General features: G+C 34.2%; 1 protein-coding gene across 1 annotated transcript in view; it reads right to left on the minus strand.

Moving 5' to 3' along the window:
* Positions 1–21,901, minus strand: part of LRP1B (LDL receptor related protein 1B) — a 1,839,752-nt gene that overhangs the window by 922,552 nt on the left and 895,299 nt on the right. Inside the window, exon 7 of the mRNA XM_045868938.3 lies at positions 374–536. Within this exon, the coding sequence (XP_045724894.2) occupies positions 374–536 (163 nt within the window). The remainder of the gene's footprint in view (positions 1–373; positions 537–21,901) is intronic.

Raw genomic sequence — 21,901 nt, forward strand, 5'->3', positions numbered from 1 at the left:
GCTTGCTAACTACAAGGTCTACTGCTAAGGAAACTTAAAGTCTTCTCTCTTTAACCCAAAACTATCCTGAGGCTCTTGTCTGGTGACCCCAAAGTAATTCTTAAGAGGGTGACAAGTTGTTTGTATCTCAGGTTAGGCCAGCAATATTAATGTGTTAAGGAATTGGTATTCCCCAGCTTCTGCATGGTAAATTGTAGCCCTTTTTCCCCTCCTTGCAATGCAAATGTTGAAATCTACATTTAAAAATATTTTGAACCTATAGTCATATTCCACAGCTCCTATCAGACACTGATCTATTATATTTTTTTGATCTAAAATATTTTTTAATTGGTAACTATCTCAGATCAACACTATAAAAAAAAGAACTTCTTACCCTGCTATTGGATCTACTGCTATTGCCTTAGGATTATGAAGCTCCAGGTCAATCAGGGTGACACATACAGACCCATTGTAATTACAAACAAAGATCCGGTCACTGACATGGTCCACAAAATAGAGATTTCTGGTAAGCCAGTCAATCGCCATTTGTTGCACATCTGAAAAACACACATACACAAAATCATTGCATTGCAGGTGCAAATTTAGTATCATAAGCCAAAGAGTACATAAGTCTGCCCAAACCACCACAGAAGACATTTCAAAAGTAAAGGTAGTTTTATGATAAAAAAAAAAAACCTCCAAAGATAATTTTTTGCTACGCCAAAATAAGTGATTTATTCTGTAAAGTAATGACTACCTTTTGATACCTTTCTTCTTGTCATATAAGGACTGAGGATGATCTAGGGAAATGGGTAAAGAATTTCTAAATCTTAAAATACACATATTTACAATAAAATCTTTGTCCTAAATCCCCCATTTATACAAAATAGTTCATTCAACCCAATGGTTCAATGATACATCTAAACTCTTTAGTAGTAAGAGTAAACTTTTTATAAATCTAAGGGTAAACCCATATTTTCAGATCCTCTTCCATTAAAAAAAAAAAAAAAGGAAGGGTGGAAAAGGTGGAAAAGGAGATGTGTAAGATCTCTTTGTTTACAAAAAATAGTCAAAGCAAAAGAAGGGGTGGTATGTTTTTCAATGGCATACATAGGCATCATAAAACAGGCCTGCTCAAAGATTAATCCTCTAGCAGAGTGTTTTCAGTAGTACTTTCTGTGATGAAGGATGTATTCCACATCCATGTTGTCTAATGAAGTAGCGATTAGCCAAATGTGTCTAGTGAACACTTAAAACCTAACTAGTGTAACTGGGAAACAAAATCTGTATTGTATTTTATTTTAATGATCTCAGATTTAAATCTAAAAGATGTAGCTAGTGGCAACAGCGGATAGAGCAGCTCTCAGAGAATGTATCTGTGTTTGACTTGAGTATCTTCCATTTGATCAGACCTATACCACTGTGCGATTTCATGCTATTTTGTAGATATTTATCTGGTAGAAAAGATAACCCCAAAGATTATGGTCATACTGCCCTGTGAGGCATTAACCATTTCTATGCTTTCCTACAAATTTTATTTATATATTCTTTTTTTTTGAAATGCCTGCAAGTATCCACTAATGCTCTTAGATCTGCCATGCTGGGCTGGTTCCCTCAATAATTCCATGAATAAATATCTGGTTCATATTTATTCTTGAATTTTATGACAGTCATGTTCTTATCTATTGGAAATTATACTGTGATACCTCTTTGTTCAAACTTACTATGGATCTATGACTCATTCACTAAGCAGTTTCCCTATATAATCTGAACCTAAACATTCTTCCTACTCTGCTTCAAAATACTTCCTTAGTAACCTGCTGCTTCAGTGAATGATATCCTTTCAACAGAAGGACCAACCTAGACGCATGTGTCATTATTACCACTCTTAATGGTATATTGTCAAAACAAGGTACAGAAAGTAGCAAGTTTGTGGGAATTTCTATCATGCCTTACCAGGACAAACAGAAAGTGGATACTGCAATTCATTGGAAACACATTTTCAAGCTATCGATTACAGTTTCATTCCTGAATTGACCAGTCTTTATGGAAACGTAACCATTTAAATGTTCCACGAACTACATGCAGCTTTTTTCAAACAGTTCAGCAACCAGGACTTTTGAAAAGCTGAACTATTTCTCTGTCTCCAGAAATCTGCAAATGCATGCTTTGTTTATTTTTTATTCTTTTTACATTATCATATCAACTAGAGCACAAAACCCACTGTTTCAAATGTCCTTTTAAATACCTTGGGTTCAGATAAAGTACATGCCAGAGCCCATTCAATGACCCATCCCTCATCTAGGCATGCAGTTTGTGGAGTCTATGCAATTGTAATTCCAGACAAAAGAGCTTTTTGACAGCATTCACACTTTTTTTCAACTCTTTATCATTACAGAAAGATTCTCTGCTACTGAAACAATAGTTATTGTTAACAACCATCCAAGTTTGAAGCAACAAGGTCTCACTAAAAAACCTAATAATTAGCCAAACACTTAGTAATTGTGGGCATTGGTTTTGTTTCCTTTTCTTATATTTGAAGTTTCTGTCTAGTTTTAATATAATCTTTTATTAAGATTGGAGAATTGAAGCAATTAGACAAAAAGTTCAAGTAAGCAGGCCAATAGTTACATAGATAGATAAGTAAATAAATTTGGCTGAAATTATTTACACATTTCAGGAGATAGGTGTATCTTCCAGACAATGGATTCAGTATTTCATTTTAATTTTGCTGAAATATAACCAAGATCATAGGAAATTGTCAAAGATAATTGCAATCATTTTATGATATTATGAAAAAAAATCCTAAATTTTTAGTTAGACCCTTATTACTTTACTGTTACTTGAACAAAAATTTAAACATATTCCTGTTATTATGTTTTCTAGTCGCTTGCTTTTTATTCATTTTTCAACTGAAGTCAACTGGATTTTTCCTTTTTTGGGGGGGGATGGCTTTTATTATGGTTACTCAGAATTTTCTAATTGGCAAATGCAAAGGTTACTATCCTGCTCATATCTACAAAATATAAATATTGGTAAATTTTTAAATAATAATGAAAAAACAATGAAGTATTTTGAAACCTGTACAACAGCATATAAGTAGCTATTAACAATGTTCTTAAACACAATATTTGTTAGGTCTAACAACTTAAAGTTGTACCCAGTGAAAATAAAATGAAAAATTCAAGGAAAAAAAAATTTTTTTTAAAGACAAATACTTATATCTATAATTGGATTACAAAAACACTTTACAAGAGACTTTTCATCATGATACAAGGCAAGTAATTATTTTCCAGAGTTGGTGAATATGGTACTGAAACATTTTTAATTCACTAAAATGTAATGTATACTAACTATTATGGACTGAATTGTTTTTCCCCAAAATTCATGTGTTGAAATCCTAACCTCCATTGCCTTAGAATGTGACTGCATTTGTAGATAAAATCTAAAAGAGATGATTATACCAAGGTCATTAAAGTAAGCCCTAATCTAACCTGACCCATATCCTTATAAATAGAGATTAGTACCTACAAGGAGAGATAGCAGGAATCCCTACACATAGAGGAAAGGCTGTTTGCAATCCAAAGAGTGGCCTCAGAGGAATCCAACCAGTTGAAACCTTGATCTGGAAGCTCCTATCTTCAGAATTTTGAGAAAATGGATTTCTGTTGTTTAAGCCCGTGGTATTTTGTTACCGTACACTGGCAAAATTACATATCTACTCAAGTATTGTTTCATAGAGTTGTCCATACCACAAAATTATTTAGAATAAAAGTCAAAATTTTGTTAAGAAAAAAATATAAAAGAATGTCTACAAGTTCTTTCAATGGCATACTGAACTATTGTCTCATAGACACCTTAATAAATTAGTTCATTTTCCTGAGTAATATATCTTTGTTTAACTTACAATTTAATACTGATCAGATCCCAGTCTCTATGAATTTAGATATTAATTTGCACATTTGTAAATTGCAAATAATTTATGTCCTACAGAGATGCAAATTATTTCCATCAGGTAGTAAAGATAACTCTAGTTTTATTGTCCTGTATGACATTAACTAGTTTTATACCTAACTTTACAATCTTAAATTAGGATGTTTTTATTTCATTGATTGTAAACACTTCAATCTCTTCTGTACTCCTTTGAAACAGATTTACCATCCTCTGGTTCTCATTAATGAGCTAAGTGACTCCCTCCTTAACACATAGTCACTATATATTTGTATGAGTCATGCTTTTAACTTTTTGAAAGTTACACATTGACAAAATTTACTTCTTGATTTCTTTTCAATTTATTTGCTATGTAATCTTCAACTAGCCAGAGATGGAAAATGGAAATGTCCACAAGAATGAGAAAGATAACATAAATAAGCAAAACTTGTTTGAAGTTTGAACTATGACAAAGCTAGAGGATAACCTGGAATATACATCTACTTAAAAAGGTAGGCTCAATTCGAGCTGATTGTTTTTACTTCATAGAAATGCTTCATTATTTCAAGGAGCCCAAAATACAGTCTGTTGCTGCCTACAAGAGACTCATTTCAAATCTAAAAATGCACACTGACTGAAAGTTAAGGAATGGGAAAAGATATTCCATGCAAATGGAAAAGAAGAAAGCTGAGGTAGAATGTTTATATTAGGCCAAATAGACTGTAACAACAACAACAACAAAAAGGTTGCAACAAGAAACAAAGAAGGTCATTACATAATGATAAAGGGCAGATCCAACAAGAAGATATAACACTTGTAAATATTTATGCACCCAACATAGGAACATCTAAATATATAAAGCAAATATTAACAGATACAAAGGAAGAAATTGATAGAAATAAGATAATAGTAGACTTTAATACTCCACTTCCATCAGTGGATGTCCAGACAGAAAATTAATAAGAAAACAATGTCCCTGAACAACACATTAGACCAGATAGACTTAACAGAATACTCTAACTAAAAACAGCAGAATACACATTATTCTCAAGTGTTCATGGGATATTCTACAGGATAGATCACATAGTAGGCTATACAACAAGTCTCAATAAATTTAAGAAGACTGAAATCATATCAAGTATCTTTGCTGACCGTAACACTATAAGATTAGAAATCAATTATAAGAAGAAAATTAAAAGAAAAAGAAACAAACACAAACATGTGGAGATTAAACAGCATGTTACTAAACAATAAATATGTCAATGAAGAAATTTAAAAAAGAAAAAATAATACCTGAAACATATGAAAATGGAAACACAATTGTCCAAAATCTATGGGACACAGCAAAGACAGTTCTAAGAGTGAAGTTTACAGAAATACAGTTCCACTTCAAGAAATAGAAAAAAAAAAAAAAAAGCCCATCTAACCTTACAACAAAGGCACTAGAAATAAAAGAACAAACAAAACCCAAAACCAGTAAAAGGAAGGAAATAATAAAGATTGCAGCAGAAGTAAATACAACAGAAACCAAAAAAGAACTCCCCACAAGCCCCAAAACAAAACAAACAAGCAAAAACCAAGAGGACAGATCAATAAAACCAGGAGTTGCTGGTTCTTTGAAAAGATCAATAAAATTGATAAACCTTTAGCCATATGACTCATCAAAAAAAAAAAAGAAGACTCAAACAATTAGATATGAAAGAGAAATAATAACTGACACCACATAAATACAAAGGATTATAAGAGATTATTATGAAAAATTATATGCCAATAAATTAGACAACCTAACAAATAAATTCCTAGAAACAGATAACCTCCCAAACTGAATCAGGAAGAAATCAAAAATTTGACAGACCAACTACCAGCAATGAATTTAAATCAGTAATCAAAAAACTCCCAACAACAACAAAAACAAAAAGAAAGAAAAAAAAAAAAAAAAAACTTCCAACAAACAGAAGTCCAGGACCAGAAGTCTTCACAGGTGAATTCTACCAAACTCTTAAAGAAAAGTTAATACCTATTCTTTTCAAACTATTCCAAAAAATAGGAGAGGAAGAAAACCTTCCAAAGTCATTCCCTGATACCAAAACCAGATAAAGATATCACTAAAAAAGAGAACCTTAGGCCAATATATCTGATGATCATACAGGCAAAAATCCTCAACAAAATATTGGCAAACCCAAGCCAACAATTCATAAAAAAATCATTCACTGCAATCAGATGGGATTTATTCCTGGGATGTGAGGGTGGTTCAGCATTTGCAAATCAATCAAAGTGACACATTGCATCAACAAGAGAAAGGATACAAACCATATGGTCATTTTAATAAATGGAGAAAAAACACTTAACAAAGTACAATATCCCTGGATGATAAAACCCTCAACATAGTAGGTTTAGAAGGAACATACCTCAACGTAATAAAGGCCTTATAAGAAAAGCCCACAGCTAATACCATACTTAATGATGGAAAAACAGAGATTGTCTCCTAAGATCAGGAACTAAACTAGGGTATTCACTTTCACCCCTTTTTTTCAACATAATACTGGAAGTCCTAGCCACAGCAATCAGACAACAAAAAGAAATAAAAGCCATCCAAATTGGTAGGGAAAAAATAAAAACTTCAGTATTTGCAGATGAGAAGACACTATATATAAAAATGAATTCAGTAAGGTTGTGGGATACAAAATCAATATATAGAAATCTTTTGCATTTCTGTACACAAATAATGAAGCAGCAGAAAGAAAAATTAAGAAAGCAATGCCATTTTAATTGTATCAAAAATAATAAAACACCTAATAAATTTAACCAAAGAGTTGAAAGACCTGTACTCTGAAAACTATAAAACACTGATGAAAGAAATTGAAGACAAAACAAAGAAATAGGAAGACTTTCCATGCCCATGGATTGAAAGAACAAATATTGTTAAAATGTCTATACTACTCAAAGCAATTTACAGATTTAATTCATTCCTTATCAAAATACCAACAGCAGGGCGCCTGGGTGGCTCAGTCGGTTAAGCGGCTGCCTTCGGCTCAGGTCATGATCCTGGAGTCTCAGGATCGAGTCCCGCATTGGGCTCCCTGCTCAGTGGGGAGTCTGCTTCTCCCTCTGACCCTCCCCTCTCTCATGCTCTCTGTCTCATTCTCTCTCTCAAATAAATAAATAAAAAATCTTTAAAAAAAAATACCAACAGCATTTTTTGCAGAACCAGAACAAGCAATCCTAAAATTTGTATGGAACCATAAAAGACCCCCAAAACACCAAAAGCAATCTTGAAAATGAAGAACAAAACTGGAGGTATCACAATCCCAGATTTCAAGATATACTATAAATCTGTAGTAATCAAAACAATATGGTACTGGCACAAAAATAGACACAAAGATCAACAGAACAGAATAGAGAGCCCAGAAATAAACCTATGATTATATGCTCAACTAATCTTCAACAAAGGAGGCAAAAACAGGCAATGGGAAAAAGACAGTCTCTTCAACAAGAAACAAGACAAACAAAAAGGTATCTTCCTCCTTTATCAAGTAAACTGGACCGCTACATGCAAAAGAATGAAACTGGATCACTTTCTTCCATCATATATAAAAATAAACTCAAAATAGATTGAGGACCTGAATATGAGACCTGAAAGCATAAAAATCCTAGTACAGAGCACAGGCAGCAATTTCTTTGACATCGGCCATAGCAGCATTTTTCTAGATATGTATCCTGAAGTGAGTGAAACAAGGAAAAATAAACTTTTGGGACTACATCAGAATAAAAAACTTCTGCACAGCAAAAAAAACACAGTAAAACTAACAGACATTCTACTGGAGGGAGAAGATCTTTACAAATGACACAACTGATAAAGAATTAGTATTCAAAATATATAAAGAACTTATGCAACTCAGCACCAAAAAACCCCAGACATAATCCAATTAAAAATGGGCATAAGACAGCAACAGACATTTCTCCAAAGAAGGCATACATTTAGCCAGCAGCCATATGAAAAGATGCTCAGTATCACTAACCATCAGGGAAATGTAAGTCAGAATGGTTAAAATCAAGAACACAAGAAAAAACAAGTGCTCGTAAGGATGTGGGGAAAACAAAAAACCAAAAACCTGTGCACTGTTGATGGGAATGCAAACTGGTGCAGCCACTATGGAAAACAGTATGGCTGTTCCTCAAAAAATTAAAAATAAATTACTATATAATCTAGTAATTCTACTACTGGGTATTTACCCAAAGAATATGAAAACACTAATTCAAAAAGATACACGCACCCTTATGTTTCCTGTAGCATTATTGATAACAGCTAAATTATGAAAGCAGCCCAAGTGTCCATCAATAGATGAATGCATAAAGAAGATGTAGTGTGTGTGTACACACATACATATGTACATATATACAGTGGAAGACTACTCAGCAATAAAAAAGAATGAAATCCTTCCATTTGCAACAACATGGATAGATCTAGAGATTACAGTGCTAAGCTAAATAAGCCAGTGAGAGAAAGACAAATACCATATGATTTCATTCATACATGGAACTTAAGAAACAGAACAAACAAACAAAAACAAAGAATAAAGAGATAAACCAAAAAAGGGACAAACTGGTTATCAGATTAAGAGTATACTTATCACGAGGAACATTGAGTAATGTATAGAATTGTTGAATCACTACATTGTACACCTGAGCCTAATATAACACTGTATGTTAACTACACTGGAATTAAAATTTAAAAAATAATAAAGTAGGTTCCTTGGAATAAAAAAAGGAAAAAGAAAAGGGAAATAAAAGTCATTCAAATTGTTAAGGTGAAGTAAAAAATTGTTAAGGAAAAAGTAAAACTGTTACTATTTTTAAATGACATAATACTATACATTAAAAAAAAGAAAACCTCTAAAGCCTCTATCTCAAAACCATTAGAATTAATAAATGAATTCAGTAAAGCTGCATAATGCAAAATCAATAGACATATATCTATTGCATTTCTATATACTAATAATGAACTATCAGAAAAAGAAATTTAGGATATTATCCCATTTATAATGACATTATAAAGAGTAAGATATGGAGGAATAAACTGAATCAACGAAGTGAAAGACTTATACTCTGAAAATTCTAAGACATTGATGACACAAGTAACAGAAAGATAAATTATGCTCATAGATTGGAAAAATTAATATTATTAAAATGTCTGTACTATCCATGAAATCTACAGATTCAGTACAATCCCTATCAAACTACCAACATATATTTTCACAAAACTAGAATAAATAATCCTAAAATTTGTATGGAACCACAAAAAACACCAAAGAGCCAAAGCAATCTTGGGAATGAAGAACAAAAGCCACCGGTATCATGCTCCTGAATTTCATACTATACTACAAAGCTATAGTAATCAAAACATTATGACAGACCCAATAGATCAATGGAACAGAATAGACAGCCCAGAAATAAACCTATGCTTATATGGTCAATTGATCTATAACAAAGGAAGTAAGAATATACAGTGGAAAAAAGACAGTGTCTTCCATAAATGGTGTTGGGAGAACTAGACAACTACATGCAAAAGAAGGAAAGTGGACTAATTTCTAACATCATATATAAAAGTAAACTTAAGATGGATTAAAGACTTAAAAATAAAACCTGAAACCATAAAATTCCTAGAAAAAATAGGTATTAAGCTCTTGGACATTGGTCTTAGTGATACATGTATTTTTAAACTCTCTATCCTCAGGCTAGGTCAATAAAAACAAAAATTAAAAAAAAAAAAAACAGGACCACATCAAAGTAAAAAGCTTTTGCACAGCAAAGGAAACCATCAACAAAAAGAAAAGTCAATGTATTAATGGGAGAAGATATTTGCAAATGATATATCCAATAAGGGGTTACCATCCAAAAATATATAAAGAATTCATAAACCAATATCAAATAAGCAACCAATCTGATTAAAAAATGGGCAGAGGATCTGAATAGACGTTTTCCCATAGATATACAGATGGCCAACAGACACATGAAAGGATGCTCAACATCACTAATCATCATGGAAATGCAAATCAAAACTACAATGAGATATCACCTCATATGTGTCTGAATGGCTCTTATCAAAAAGACAAAAGATAACAAGGGTTAGAAAGGATGTGGAGAAAAGGGAACCCTTGTGCATTGTTTGTGGGAATGTAAATTGATGTGTCACTATGGAAAATAGTATTGGGGTTTCTCAAAAAATGAAAAATAGAACTACCATATGATGTAGCAATTCCACTTCTAGGTATTTATGCAAAGAAAATGAAAACAGTGATTTGAAAAGACATATGCACCCCTATGTTCATTGCAGCATTGTTTACAATAGTCATGGCATGGACACAACCTAAATGTCCATCAATAGATGAATGGGTAAAGGAGACATGGTGTAAACATGCAGTGTAATATTACTCAACCATTAAAAAAACATTAAAAAAATATATATATCTTGCCTTTTGTGACAACGTGGGTGGACCTACAGTACATTACACTAAATGAAATAAATCCTAGGAAGATCAATACCGTATGACTTCACTTCAATGTAGAATCTAAAAAACAAAACAAACAAACAAAACAAAACAAAAACAGACTCATGGATACAGAGAATAAAGTGATGATTTTCGAGAAGGTTAGGGAAGCGGGAGGGTGGATGAAATAGGTGAAGGGGATTAAGAGGTCAGTATTCCAGTCATAAAATAAATAAGACACAGGGATGCAATGTAATGTACAACATAAGGCATAGAGTCAATAATATTGTAACAAATTTGCATGGTGACAGATGGTAAGCAGATGTGACCATTTTGTAATGCATATAAATATGTACTATGTCATAGATCTGAAACTAAATTGTATATTAATGTTTTTCAGTTAAAAAGAAAAAACAGGGACAATAAAAATAAATAAAATAACAAAGAAGCCCAAAATCTGGATTTGGGGATTCATTTGAAGTCTCCCAATTTTTAAATATGGTAAACTAATTTTTAAAAATTATAAGGCATTATATGTATCAAACAAAACTTGTCTGTAGCCAAACTGGATCAAATCACTAATATGGTTCCACCAAAGCAAACAGTATATATAATTTATTTCAGTCTAACCCTTTACTTAAAGTATGTTCTTGAGATAGTCACTAATATCTATAAAAGTCATCGTTCTTATATTCAATGAACATAATATCCAATTTACAAAGTGGTGAAGAGATTAAATCAGAAAACAAATATTAAGAATCCAGCACAATGACATGCAGTAAGTATTACATGAATATTAGCTGCCTTCCAGAGGCAGAAGGACTAAAACGTTACCCTTTAGTTTATGTCTTTGTGTGTTCTTGTCATATTTATTACTAGGAAATGTCATGTTACTAGATAAAATCATCAATAATTAATGATAAGGTAGACACTTAATGGGTTTGATAATTTTAAAATATGCCCACAAATGTTTTGATACTGTTCCTTTCAGGAGATGAAGCTTAATTCTCTTCCCTTTGAGTGCAGGATATTCTTTGTGACTTCTTGTACTGAATAGAATGTGGTAGAAATGACAGAGTGTGATTTCCAAGGATAAGCCATAAGAGGCATTATAACTTCCCTTTTGCTCTTTCTCTTTGGCTCACTCTGGTGGAAGCCAAATGCCATACTATGAGGATACTCAAGCAACCCTTTGCAGAGGCCCATTTTGCAAGGAACGGATACCTACTGCCGATAGTCACAAGAATGAGCTTGGAAAATAAATCTTCCAGCCCAGTTAAATTACTGGATGCCTGTTAGCAGTCCTGGCTAACGTCTTGATTACAACCTTAAGAGAAACCTTATGCCAATCACCTAGCTAAGCAGCTCCTGAATTTCTGACACACAGAAAGTATACGATAATAGGTGCTCTTTTTAAGCCACTAAGTTTGGGGGTAATTTGTTATGCAGCAATAGATAACTACTATAGTTTTTAGAGATAGATTTCATTGGCTTCCTATCACTTGGATATCATTTATAGAAGCAGATCTGAACTAAACTGTCTCTACAGACAACTGGTTTGGTTCCTTTAAATTACCTGTAGTGTGGATTAATGCTAAAACAGAGGATACTCTATAAATGCTCATAAATGAACCCTGGGAGATTTAAAGATAACTTTTCTTATTTCTCTTGAAAATTTTTGCTTTATTTTTACAGTGTGGTTCTGGGCTGAAACAACTATATTTGGGCATGATCAAGGTATGGGTCTCTTACACAGTCCCCTCTCAAGAAGGGCAGTGTCAGAGAGTATTAATGACTTATGGAGTGACTGGTCACAGGGGGTATCCTTAGGAAGATAGTATTTTAACTAAGTTCAAAATAAGATGGTTGACCATGTGGAGATTTGAGGGCATAGCCTACCAAGCAGGACTGAACTTGGCATATTCTCAAAATGAGAGCAGAGATGTGAGGAGCTAAATCACAGCTAAAATACAAATGAATGAGAATAGATGAGGTAATAGAGACTGGCAGGTGTACACAAACTACAGTAGATGGGTAGATTTCATAAACATTATATTGAAAAACCAGGAGATGATTTTATTTTAAATGCAATTTTTATTTTTATCATACTGTAAATGTACATGATTTAAAAAGTCAAATACCCCATCAAGGCTGATAGTAAAATGTAGTGGTGCCTACTTCACCTCTACTCTTCTAATTGTTTTAGCTATCTCAACTGTATTCACTTCCATAATTGTATATAGCATGTTTCTACTATAATTTTAGTGTTTTTAAAGTTATTTATATAATCTATAGGCTTTTTGTTACACAAGATTAGGATTTAATTCTTTATACCCCTCCACACATACATACAGATATGCATTCATGCTTGCTCTCCCTTCATCCTCCCACAATCTTAATTTTAGTGATATTAATATTCAATGTTTATATAATTATGACTATATAAATTTTTGTTGAAAAGCAAAGAAAAGTTTCATACTTCCTTCCCTGAATAACTTGCTTTTTTATTTTTATTTTTTTAAAGATTTTATTTATTTATTTATTTGAGAGAGAGAGAATGAGAGAGAGCAAGCACATGAGAGGGGGGAGGGTCAGAGGGAGAAGCAGACTCCCTGCCGAGCAGGGAGCCCGATGCGGGACTCGATCCAGGGACTCCAGGATCATGACCTGAGCTGAAGGTAGTCGCTTAACCAACTGAGCCACCCAGGCGCCCATAACCTGCTTTTTTAGAGTTCCATTTTTTCTTGTTTTTTCCTTTGGTGTAATTTATTATTGCATAATTCTACAAAAGAACTCTAAAACTCCTCCCTAAATGAAAAAAAAAGCCAAAACAAAACAAAAAAATACACTCATCTATTAATGTCTTTTTTTGTTTGTTTTTGCTTTTGACATCCTTCCATTGTCTGACATGCCCTTGTTCCAATCTGTAGAGCTTGTTCCATTGCCATAATCCTGTGGCTTTTTTTTTTTTTTTAATCAGTTCAGACATTTATCATTTAACTATGTCAGAAATCAAACATCTCATTTTCTGCTGATGTAGGGGATAAGAGGTTGCCTAGCAGGATCTAGGATCTGAGCTATTCTCAAAACAGGTTCTAAGCTAATCCACTTATTACTAGTCCTATCCTATAACCCCACCTTTAGAGGTGACCAGACTCTAATTTTTGAGCCTCTCTGGGGTTCTTCATCTTGGCATCCAATCTGCACTCAGCAAAGCAGAGAAACATTAAACATAATTCATTTATCATTTAATCATCTGCTCTTTATTATCCAAAATTACCTCACATGCTTTGTCTCCTCTTTCTTTCTTTTTGGATTAATAAAAGACATTTCCTTTTATAGCATTTACAGGAGATTTCCAAAAAAGAACAAATATAATATAAACAGTTTTGTTCAATCTGCAGTGTTTAATGGAAAATCCCTGGGGACAGTTTCAAGCAGAAAAGTTAGATGTCTGTTTAGCTTTTTAAAAAGATCATTCTAGCTGTTGTGTGGATGAAAGGGATAAGTCTGAAAGCAGGTGATCAGTTAGGAAGATTCTGTAAATTCCAGGAGAGAGATGGTGGCTTCAGAGAGTATCAGAGCAAAGGTGAGCCTATGTAGTATATACTACACATATTTCCTTTGTCAAAATTAAATATATAAGGAATACATGTAAGTTATAGTCTAGCTTAGATGAAGAAGCCAAGAATGATAGAAAATTTGAAGACATCACAGAAAATCAGAAACATTCCAAACACAGATTGCTTCTATCCACATGTCTTTTCTTTTTGTATATTATGAATATTTTAACTTAGCATTTTTATTTCCACACAAAGATTGTCCCTCAAGTTGTGATGTTGCCTTCACTAAAGAGAGTTATATTGCTTATAATGTAAATACAGAGAAGAGCAGGTAAAAATAAAATTTTAAAAATGGTACAATTGTAAAGAAACTATCTGTTTTCTTCGATTTATGTGTCTCTTGGTTTAAGTGGTAAATTAACATTTAAGTTTTACATCATATTTCTTTACCAGAACATTTGAAAATGCTCATTGGATGATAAGATGTAATTACATTTATTTTTATATGTCACCATAATCTTTATCAAGAAGCATGTACTCACTTTATCCCTCCATGACATTAAATAAACTGAATCGAGTAAACAAAGCCTCTGTTGTATAATAATTAAAATGGTATTATAGAAATTTAATTTGCGTGTACTGTGGGCAGGCACATCCTTAATAAAGAATAGACTCTGGCACATTACAGAGCCTTCTCCTTTTCCTTTAACTAATGAAAGACTGCCTCTTCCTAGGCTCCAATTCTGTTTCTTAAACACATGAAATGTAGTCAAAATGATCATCAAGGCCAGTTCTTTATACGAATAGTCACAAAGTTCTACATACACTCTGTGCATGTCTTTATGAGAAAAGACAAGGAAGGTGCTTCTAACATGGGATGGTGGGCCAATATTAGGTAGTTGTGTAAGTCTTCAGTCTTCTTATGTTTTCTCTTGTGAGGAAGGAACAGAAGATGGCCTAGCTTTCACTGTTCCACTATTTCTCAATTCCATCTTCTAACCCACATTACAAACCAATCTTATTTCCTATGGTGAATGCACTTAGAAAAGATGCAAGTGTTATTCTCTCTCTACAGTAAAAACAAAACAAAACAAACACGCAAACAAAAAAACAAAACCAGTTTGCACAAGTGTTTTTCCCACTAGGCAAAACTTTGCATTCTTATTTGACTCATGACTCAAATGATTCATCCTTTGTTTTAGTTTTATCCATCCTCACTTCAGCCCAGACTAAATCTATCACACATCTTAAGAGCTCACCTGAAACAATACATTTCTTTCCATCTCTAATATTACTCTTCTTAGTCAAGACACTGTTTTCTCTCTTTTGGATCGCTGCAATAGCTTTTTCACTGATCTTTCAACTAAGGGATCTTTGTAAAACCCAGATGATATCAGGACACCAAAGAAGAAAACAGTTCTCTTTATAGTCTGAGTTCTATGTTACACTTGATTGTCAGTGATAAAAAAAGTTTTAACAAGCTGAAAAGACTCTTGGAATTTACTCTCATGTGCTAATGCTTTCAAAATGGTATCACTGATATTTTTATAAATATCTACGTTTGCTGAAATTCAGCTCAATTTTAGATCAAAACTTTACGGAGTGTTTCTCTTTGTAACATGTTACCATGAATGCCATCCAGGAGATGGTACCAACGTACTTTGTGTTGTTTCTTCCTCGGGGTTTTAATAAACAACAGGTTTTAGTCTAAATCTTAAGTCTATATTCTTTTTTTTTTAATTTTATTATGTTATGTTAATCACCTTACATTATATCATTAGTTTTTGATGTAGTGGTCCATAATTCCTTGTTTGCGTATAACACCCAGTGCTCCATTCAACACATGCCCTCTTTAATACCAGTCACGAGGCTAACCCATCTCCCCACCCACCCTCCCCTCTAGAACCCTCAGTTTGTTTCTCGGAGTCCATAGTCTCTCATGGTTCGTCTCCCCCTCCAATTCCACCCCCTTCATTTTTCCCTTCCTACTTTTTTTTTTTTAAACATATAATGCATTTGTTTCAGAGGTATAGATCTGTGATTCAACAGTCTTACACAATTCAAAGCGCTCACCATAGCACATACCCTCCCCTATGTCTATCACCCAGCCACTCCATCCCTCCCACCCCCCCACCAATCCAGCAACCCTCAGTTTGTTTCCTGAGATTAAGAATTCCTCATATCAGTGAGATCATATGATACATGTCTTTCTCTGATTGACTTATTTCGCTTAGCATAATACCCTCTAGTTCCATCCACGTTGTTGCAAAGGGCAAGATTTCGTGGTTTTTTGTTTTTTTGGTTTTTGTTCTTTGTGTTTTTTTTTGATGACTCCTTAATATTCCATTGTATATATATATACCACATCTTCTTTATCCATTCATCTGTCGATGGACATCTTGGCTCTTTCCATAGTTTGGCTATTGTGGACATTGCTGCTATAAACATTGGGATGCACATACCCCTTCGGATCCCTACATTTGTATCTTTGGGGTAAATACCCACTAGAGCAATTGCTGGATCATAGGGTAGCTCTATTTTCAACTTTTTGGGGAACCTCCATACTTTTTTCCAGAGTGGTTGCACCAGCTTGCATTCCCACCAACAGTGTGGGAATTCTGAAAGAGGGTTCCCCTTTCTCTGCATCCCTGTCAACATCTGTCATTTCCTGACTTGTTAATTTTAGCCATTCTGACTGGTGTGAGGTGGCATCTCATTGAGGTTTTGATTTGGATTTCCCTGATGCCGAGCGATGTTGAGCACTTTTTCATGTGTCTGTTGGCCATTTGGATGTCTTCTTTGGAAAAATGTCTGTTCATGTCTTCTGCCCATTTCTTGATTGGATCATTTGTTCTTTGGGTGTTGAGTTTGATAAGTTCTTTATAGATTTTGGATACTAGCCATTTATCTGATATGTCATTTGTAAATATCTTCTCCCATTCTGTCGGTTGTCTTTTGGTTTTGTTGACTGTTTCTTTTGCTATGCAAAGCTTTTTATCCTGAGAGTTCATTTTTGCCCTTGCTTCCCTTGCCTTTGGCGATGTTTCTAGGAAGAAGTTGCTGCAGCTGAGGTCAAAGACAGTTGCTGCCTGTGTTCTCCTCGAGGATTTTGATGGACTCCTGTCTCACATTTAGGTCTTTCAACCATTTTGAGTCTATTTTTTGTGTGTGGTGTAAGGAAATGGTCCAGTTTCATTCTTCTGCATGTGGATGTCCAATTTCCCCAACACCATTTGTTGAAGAGACTATCTTTTTTCCTTTGGACATTCTTTCCTGCTTTGTCGAAGATGAGTTGACCATAGAGTTGAGGGTCCATTTCTGGGCTCTCTATTCTGTTCCATTGATCAATGTGTCTGTTTTTGTGCTGGTACCATACTGTCTTGATGATGACAGCTTTGTAATAGAGCTTGAAGTCCGGGATTGTGATGCCACCAGCTTTGCTTTTCTTTTTCAACATTCTTCTGGCTATTCGGGGTCTTTTCTGGTTCCATAGAAATCAAGAGCAATCTACACATTTAATGCAATCCCTATCAAAATACCACCAGCTTTTTTCAAAGAAATGGAACAAATAATCTTAAGTCTATATTCTTACTTTCCAAAATATCACTCCTCTCCTTAGAATCTCCGATGACTTCTCGTCACATTAGCATAAAATCTAAAGTCTTTAACATCGCTTAGGTCTTTAAACTCCCTTCCATCTCATATCTGCCTTGCTCACTCTGGTCCAATCACATTGGTCTCCTTAGTTTTTCTTGAACCTGCAAAGAAAGCTTCCACCTTAGGACATTTGAACTTGATCTTCAAGAGAAGAGTATCTGAATGTGCATGGTTTGGGCTCTCGCTTCTTTCAGGTGTCTGCTCAAATGTCAGTTTCTCAGAAAGGCCTCTCTTGACCAGTGGATATTAAAAATACCACCTCACTCACCCTCCACACACAGTGACTCATCCCCACCAGTCAATACCATTTCCCTATTTTCATTTTCTTTGTAACATTCATCACTGATAGAAATTAACTAGTTATTTAGTAGTCCACTATCTCCCCACATTAGAATGTAAGCCCCATGCCAGCAGATTCTGTATATCTTATTCACTGCTATATTCCCCAAACCTAGAATTGTGTTTAGCCCAGGTAAGTTCCCAGTAAATGTTTCCAAATCAATACTGCTGTTCTATTCATGCTAGTCTTTGCTCAAGAACCTCCTGCCTAAAATGTGTGCCCTCATCTCTAACTCAATCAGTTTGGGAGTCATCTTAAGTCACAGCTCCTTTGTTCTTTAATCAGCTGCAATATTTTCCTTGATTTTACCGTGAGCTCAAATTTGGCAAGCCACTATTCTTTACCCAGGAAATATGTATATAAGAAAGATTTACATTATTCAATGTCGATGAGTACTATTATGAAAACATAATTGGGCAGATAGCAATTTGCAGGAATAGTTGAGGGATGATAGTGCCATATAACAGTTGGAAGAATAATGACAACTGGTGAGCTTAAGTGAATAAGAAGGGATAATGAAGCAAAGATCAGAACACTGTCCTGACAAAATGTTGTACTGGGGATGAAATGCCGTCACATCCACTTTTGCATTAAAACTGCCACATCTTGACTACTACAGCCTTACTGCTTCCAATTTTCTACAGTCCTTCTTTGTTGTCTATGCCTCCCAAGAATCCTTTTATGACTCTCAGAGCTTTGCAGCTTTGATTAAGAATATATTGGCACCTTGGCCATGGTTTGTCTCTGAGACTACTGGTTACCTTGACTTCTTCTGGTTGTACATTTTAGATTACTTTAGATTACCTTTTGACGCATATCCCTAAAAACACAAACTTTTTTTTTTTTAGGTTTTATTGATTTATTGGAGAGAGAGAGACAGAGACTGTGAGAGAGAGGAGCAGGGAGGAGAAGGAGAAGCAGGCTCTCTGCTGAGCAGGGAGCCCAATGCAGGCCCGATCTCAGGACCCTGGGATCATTGACCTGAACTGAAGAGAGACGCTTAACTGACTGAGTCACCCAGATGCCCCTAAAAACACAAACTTTTGATTAAATGATGATTATTACTATGTATTTATATGATATATGATGCAATTATCATATTTCATCTTATATAATATAATATAATATTATTATTATTGTTTATTATTCATATTTGTCATATTTCTTAATCTACCCAAGTGACAGACCCAGAATCTGAAACAAAACAAATAAAAAATGATATGTTTTCCTGCATTATTAGTTCCAATGTACAATAAGAGAAAAAATGTACTGATGTATTTCTAGTGGACTGATTCTGTAAATAGAGGTTTAGTTGGACCAATGCTATCAGTTGCATTGGGTCTGGTAAAAAAAAAAAAAAAAAAAAAAGAATCCAAGTGAGAAACCCAAAGATCAAATATCCGTAAGATGTTTCCTCAAGTATGTTCACTACTAGCAAACATTTTAGATTAAACTTACTCTACTGTTAAGATTAATTACATGATGGTAATGAAATGGCATGAGTTCTTTGGAGACATATACATAATAAAAAAACAATAAATACCTTTGGACTGTTTCTATTTATTTTATTAAAAAAAAATTAAAAGTTAAGCCCAAGAGTCAAAAACAATCACAAATGATCAGTTTAATTTATTTGACATGGGTGGAGATTATTTCTAGGATTTACAGTGATGCATCGTGAAGGTTTTAGAGCATCTCTGAATTAAAGAATAACACAGGAGAAATCCAGATTTAGTCGATCACCACAGTGACAAATTTACAGTCCTCCACCTCAGACATCTGATTCTAATGTTAGTTTAAGAACTGTACACATAGAAGAAGAGTGTTTTTTTGTTTGTCTGTTTGTCTGTCTGTTTTTCTGGGGATTTGTCCCATGACACTCCAGAGGGATACACCAAGAAATAAATGTGCTTCTATTTTTAGAATGAAGAAAAGAGAAGGTTTTAGTCACTTTGAGTGCCTATAACAAAATGCCGTGGCCTGGATATCTTAAACAACACAGATTTATTTCCCACAGATCTCGATTTTGGGAAGTCCAATTTCAGGGTGCCAGCTGATTCTGTATTTAGAGAGAGCTCTCTTTCAGGTTCAGACACCATCTTCTTTCTGCATTTTCACATGGAAGAGAGAGAGATCTCTGGTCATCTCCTCTTCTATAATGGTATTAATCCCATCTTGGGGGAATCTACTCTTATGACTTCACCTGAACCTAATTACCTCTCAAAGAGCCTACATCCAGATACCACCACATTGGGGATTAGGGCTTCAACATTATGAATTTTGAGGGTACACAAACATTCAGTTCCTAGCATTCAGAACCATGAAATACTCAATGTATATTGTAATCTATAGACAAAATGATTGCTAACAAAAAATTCTGAAATTTTTATTTATTTTTCAAAATAATTTAAATTAAATAAATAAATAAATAAATAAATAAGGCATATAAGGCATATACATCCCCTAAAACTCAAAGCCCATCTTAGATCTAATTTTGGGTAAGAAAACACCTATTTTTAAAACTTTGGTTCTCATATGCTGATACTACTTGATTTCAATATCAATATTATTAGTTTAAAAGTAATGTTTTTTTTTAAAGTTCCAGCAGAAACCCTAAGAAAATTATGTATTTGTTGAATATCTGGCTATAATAATCTTTCAATACTTTTAAACTTTATATAATGATGCCTAGAAATAAATCTGATGCTTCATTCAATACAAACTACAGACATACCTTGGATATATTATGAGTTCAGTTCCAGACAACCACAATAAAGCGAGTATTGCAAAACGCATGTCAAATATTTTGTTTGTTTTCCAGTGCACATAAATGTTATTTTTACACTATAATGTAGTTTATTAAGAGTGCAACAGCATTCTGTCTAAAAATAAAAATGTACATACCTTAATTAAAATGTGCTTTATTGCCAAATAATATTAACCAACACCTGAGCTTTCAGGGGTCATAACTTTTGCTGACAGAAGGTCTTGCTTCAATGCTGATGGTTGCTGGATGATCAGGGTGGCAGTTGTGAAGGCTGAGGTGGCTTTGGCCATTTCTTAAAATAAGATAATGATGAAGTTTGCCACATCAATGGACTCTTCTTTTTACCAACAGCCTCTCTGTAGCATGCAATGCTATTTGATAGCATTTTATGCACAGTAGAACTTCTTTGAAAATTGGAGTCAATCCTTTCAAACCCTGCTACGCTGCCTTATCCCCTAAGTTTATGTAATATTCTAGATACTTTGTTGACATTTCACCAATCTTTGCAGCATCTTCACCATGGTTCCACCTCAAAAACCACCTTCTTTGCAACTCTTCACGCATTCAAGTTTTATCATAATAATGCAGAAATTCAGTCACATCTTCAAGCTCTACTTCATAGTGGCAACCAAAATGGTAAATCCTTCCCAGAAGGGTGTCAATTGCTTTGCTCATATCCATCAAAGGAGGCACTGTCCATGGCAACTATAGCCTTAAGAAATATATTTCTTGGGGTGCCTTGGATGTCTCTGTCAATTAAACGTCTGCTTTCGGCTCAGGTCGTGATCCTAGTGTCCTGAGATCGAGCCCCATGTCGGGCTCCCTGTTCAGCAGGGAGACTGTTTCTGCCTCTCCCTCTGCCTGATGCTCCCCCTGCTTGTGCCATTTCTCTGTCAAATAAATAAAATCTTTAAAAAAAGAAATATTATTTTTTAAATAGTAAGACTTGAAAGTCAAAATTACTCTTTGATCCATAGGCTGCAGAATGGATGTTGTGTTAGTAGGCATGAGAACAACATTAATCTTGTTATACACCCCTAGCAGAGCTCTTGGGTGACCAGGTGTATTGTCAATGAGCAGTAATATGGTGAAAGAATTCTTGTTTTTTTGTTGTTGGTGTTTTGTTTTGTTTTGTTTTGTTTTTTGTTTTTTGTTTTTGCAATAGGTCTCTACAGTG

This window comes from Mirounga angustirostris, unplaced genomic scaffold (genome assembly GCF_029215605.1).
Source record: "Mirounga angustirostris isolate CCGP_5_RB_7025 unplaced genomic scaffold, mMirAng1.0.hap1 SCAF_3, whole genome shotgun sequence".
NCBI classification, from domain to species: domain Eukaryota; kingdom Metazoa; phylum Chordata; class Mammalia; order Carnivora; family Phocidae; genus Mirounga; species Mirounga angustirostris.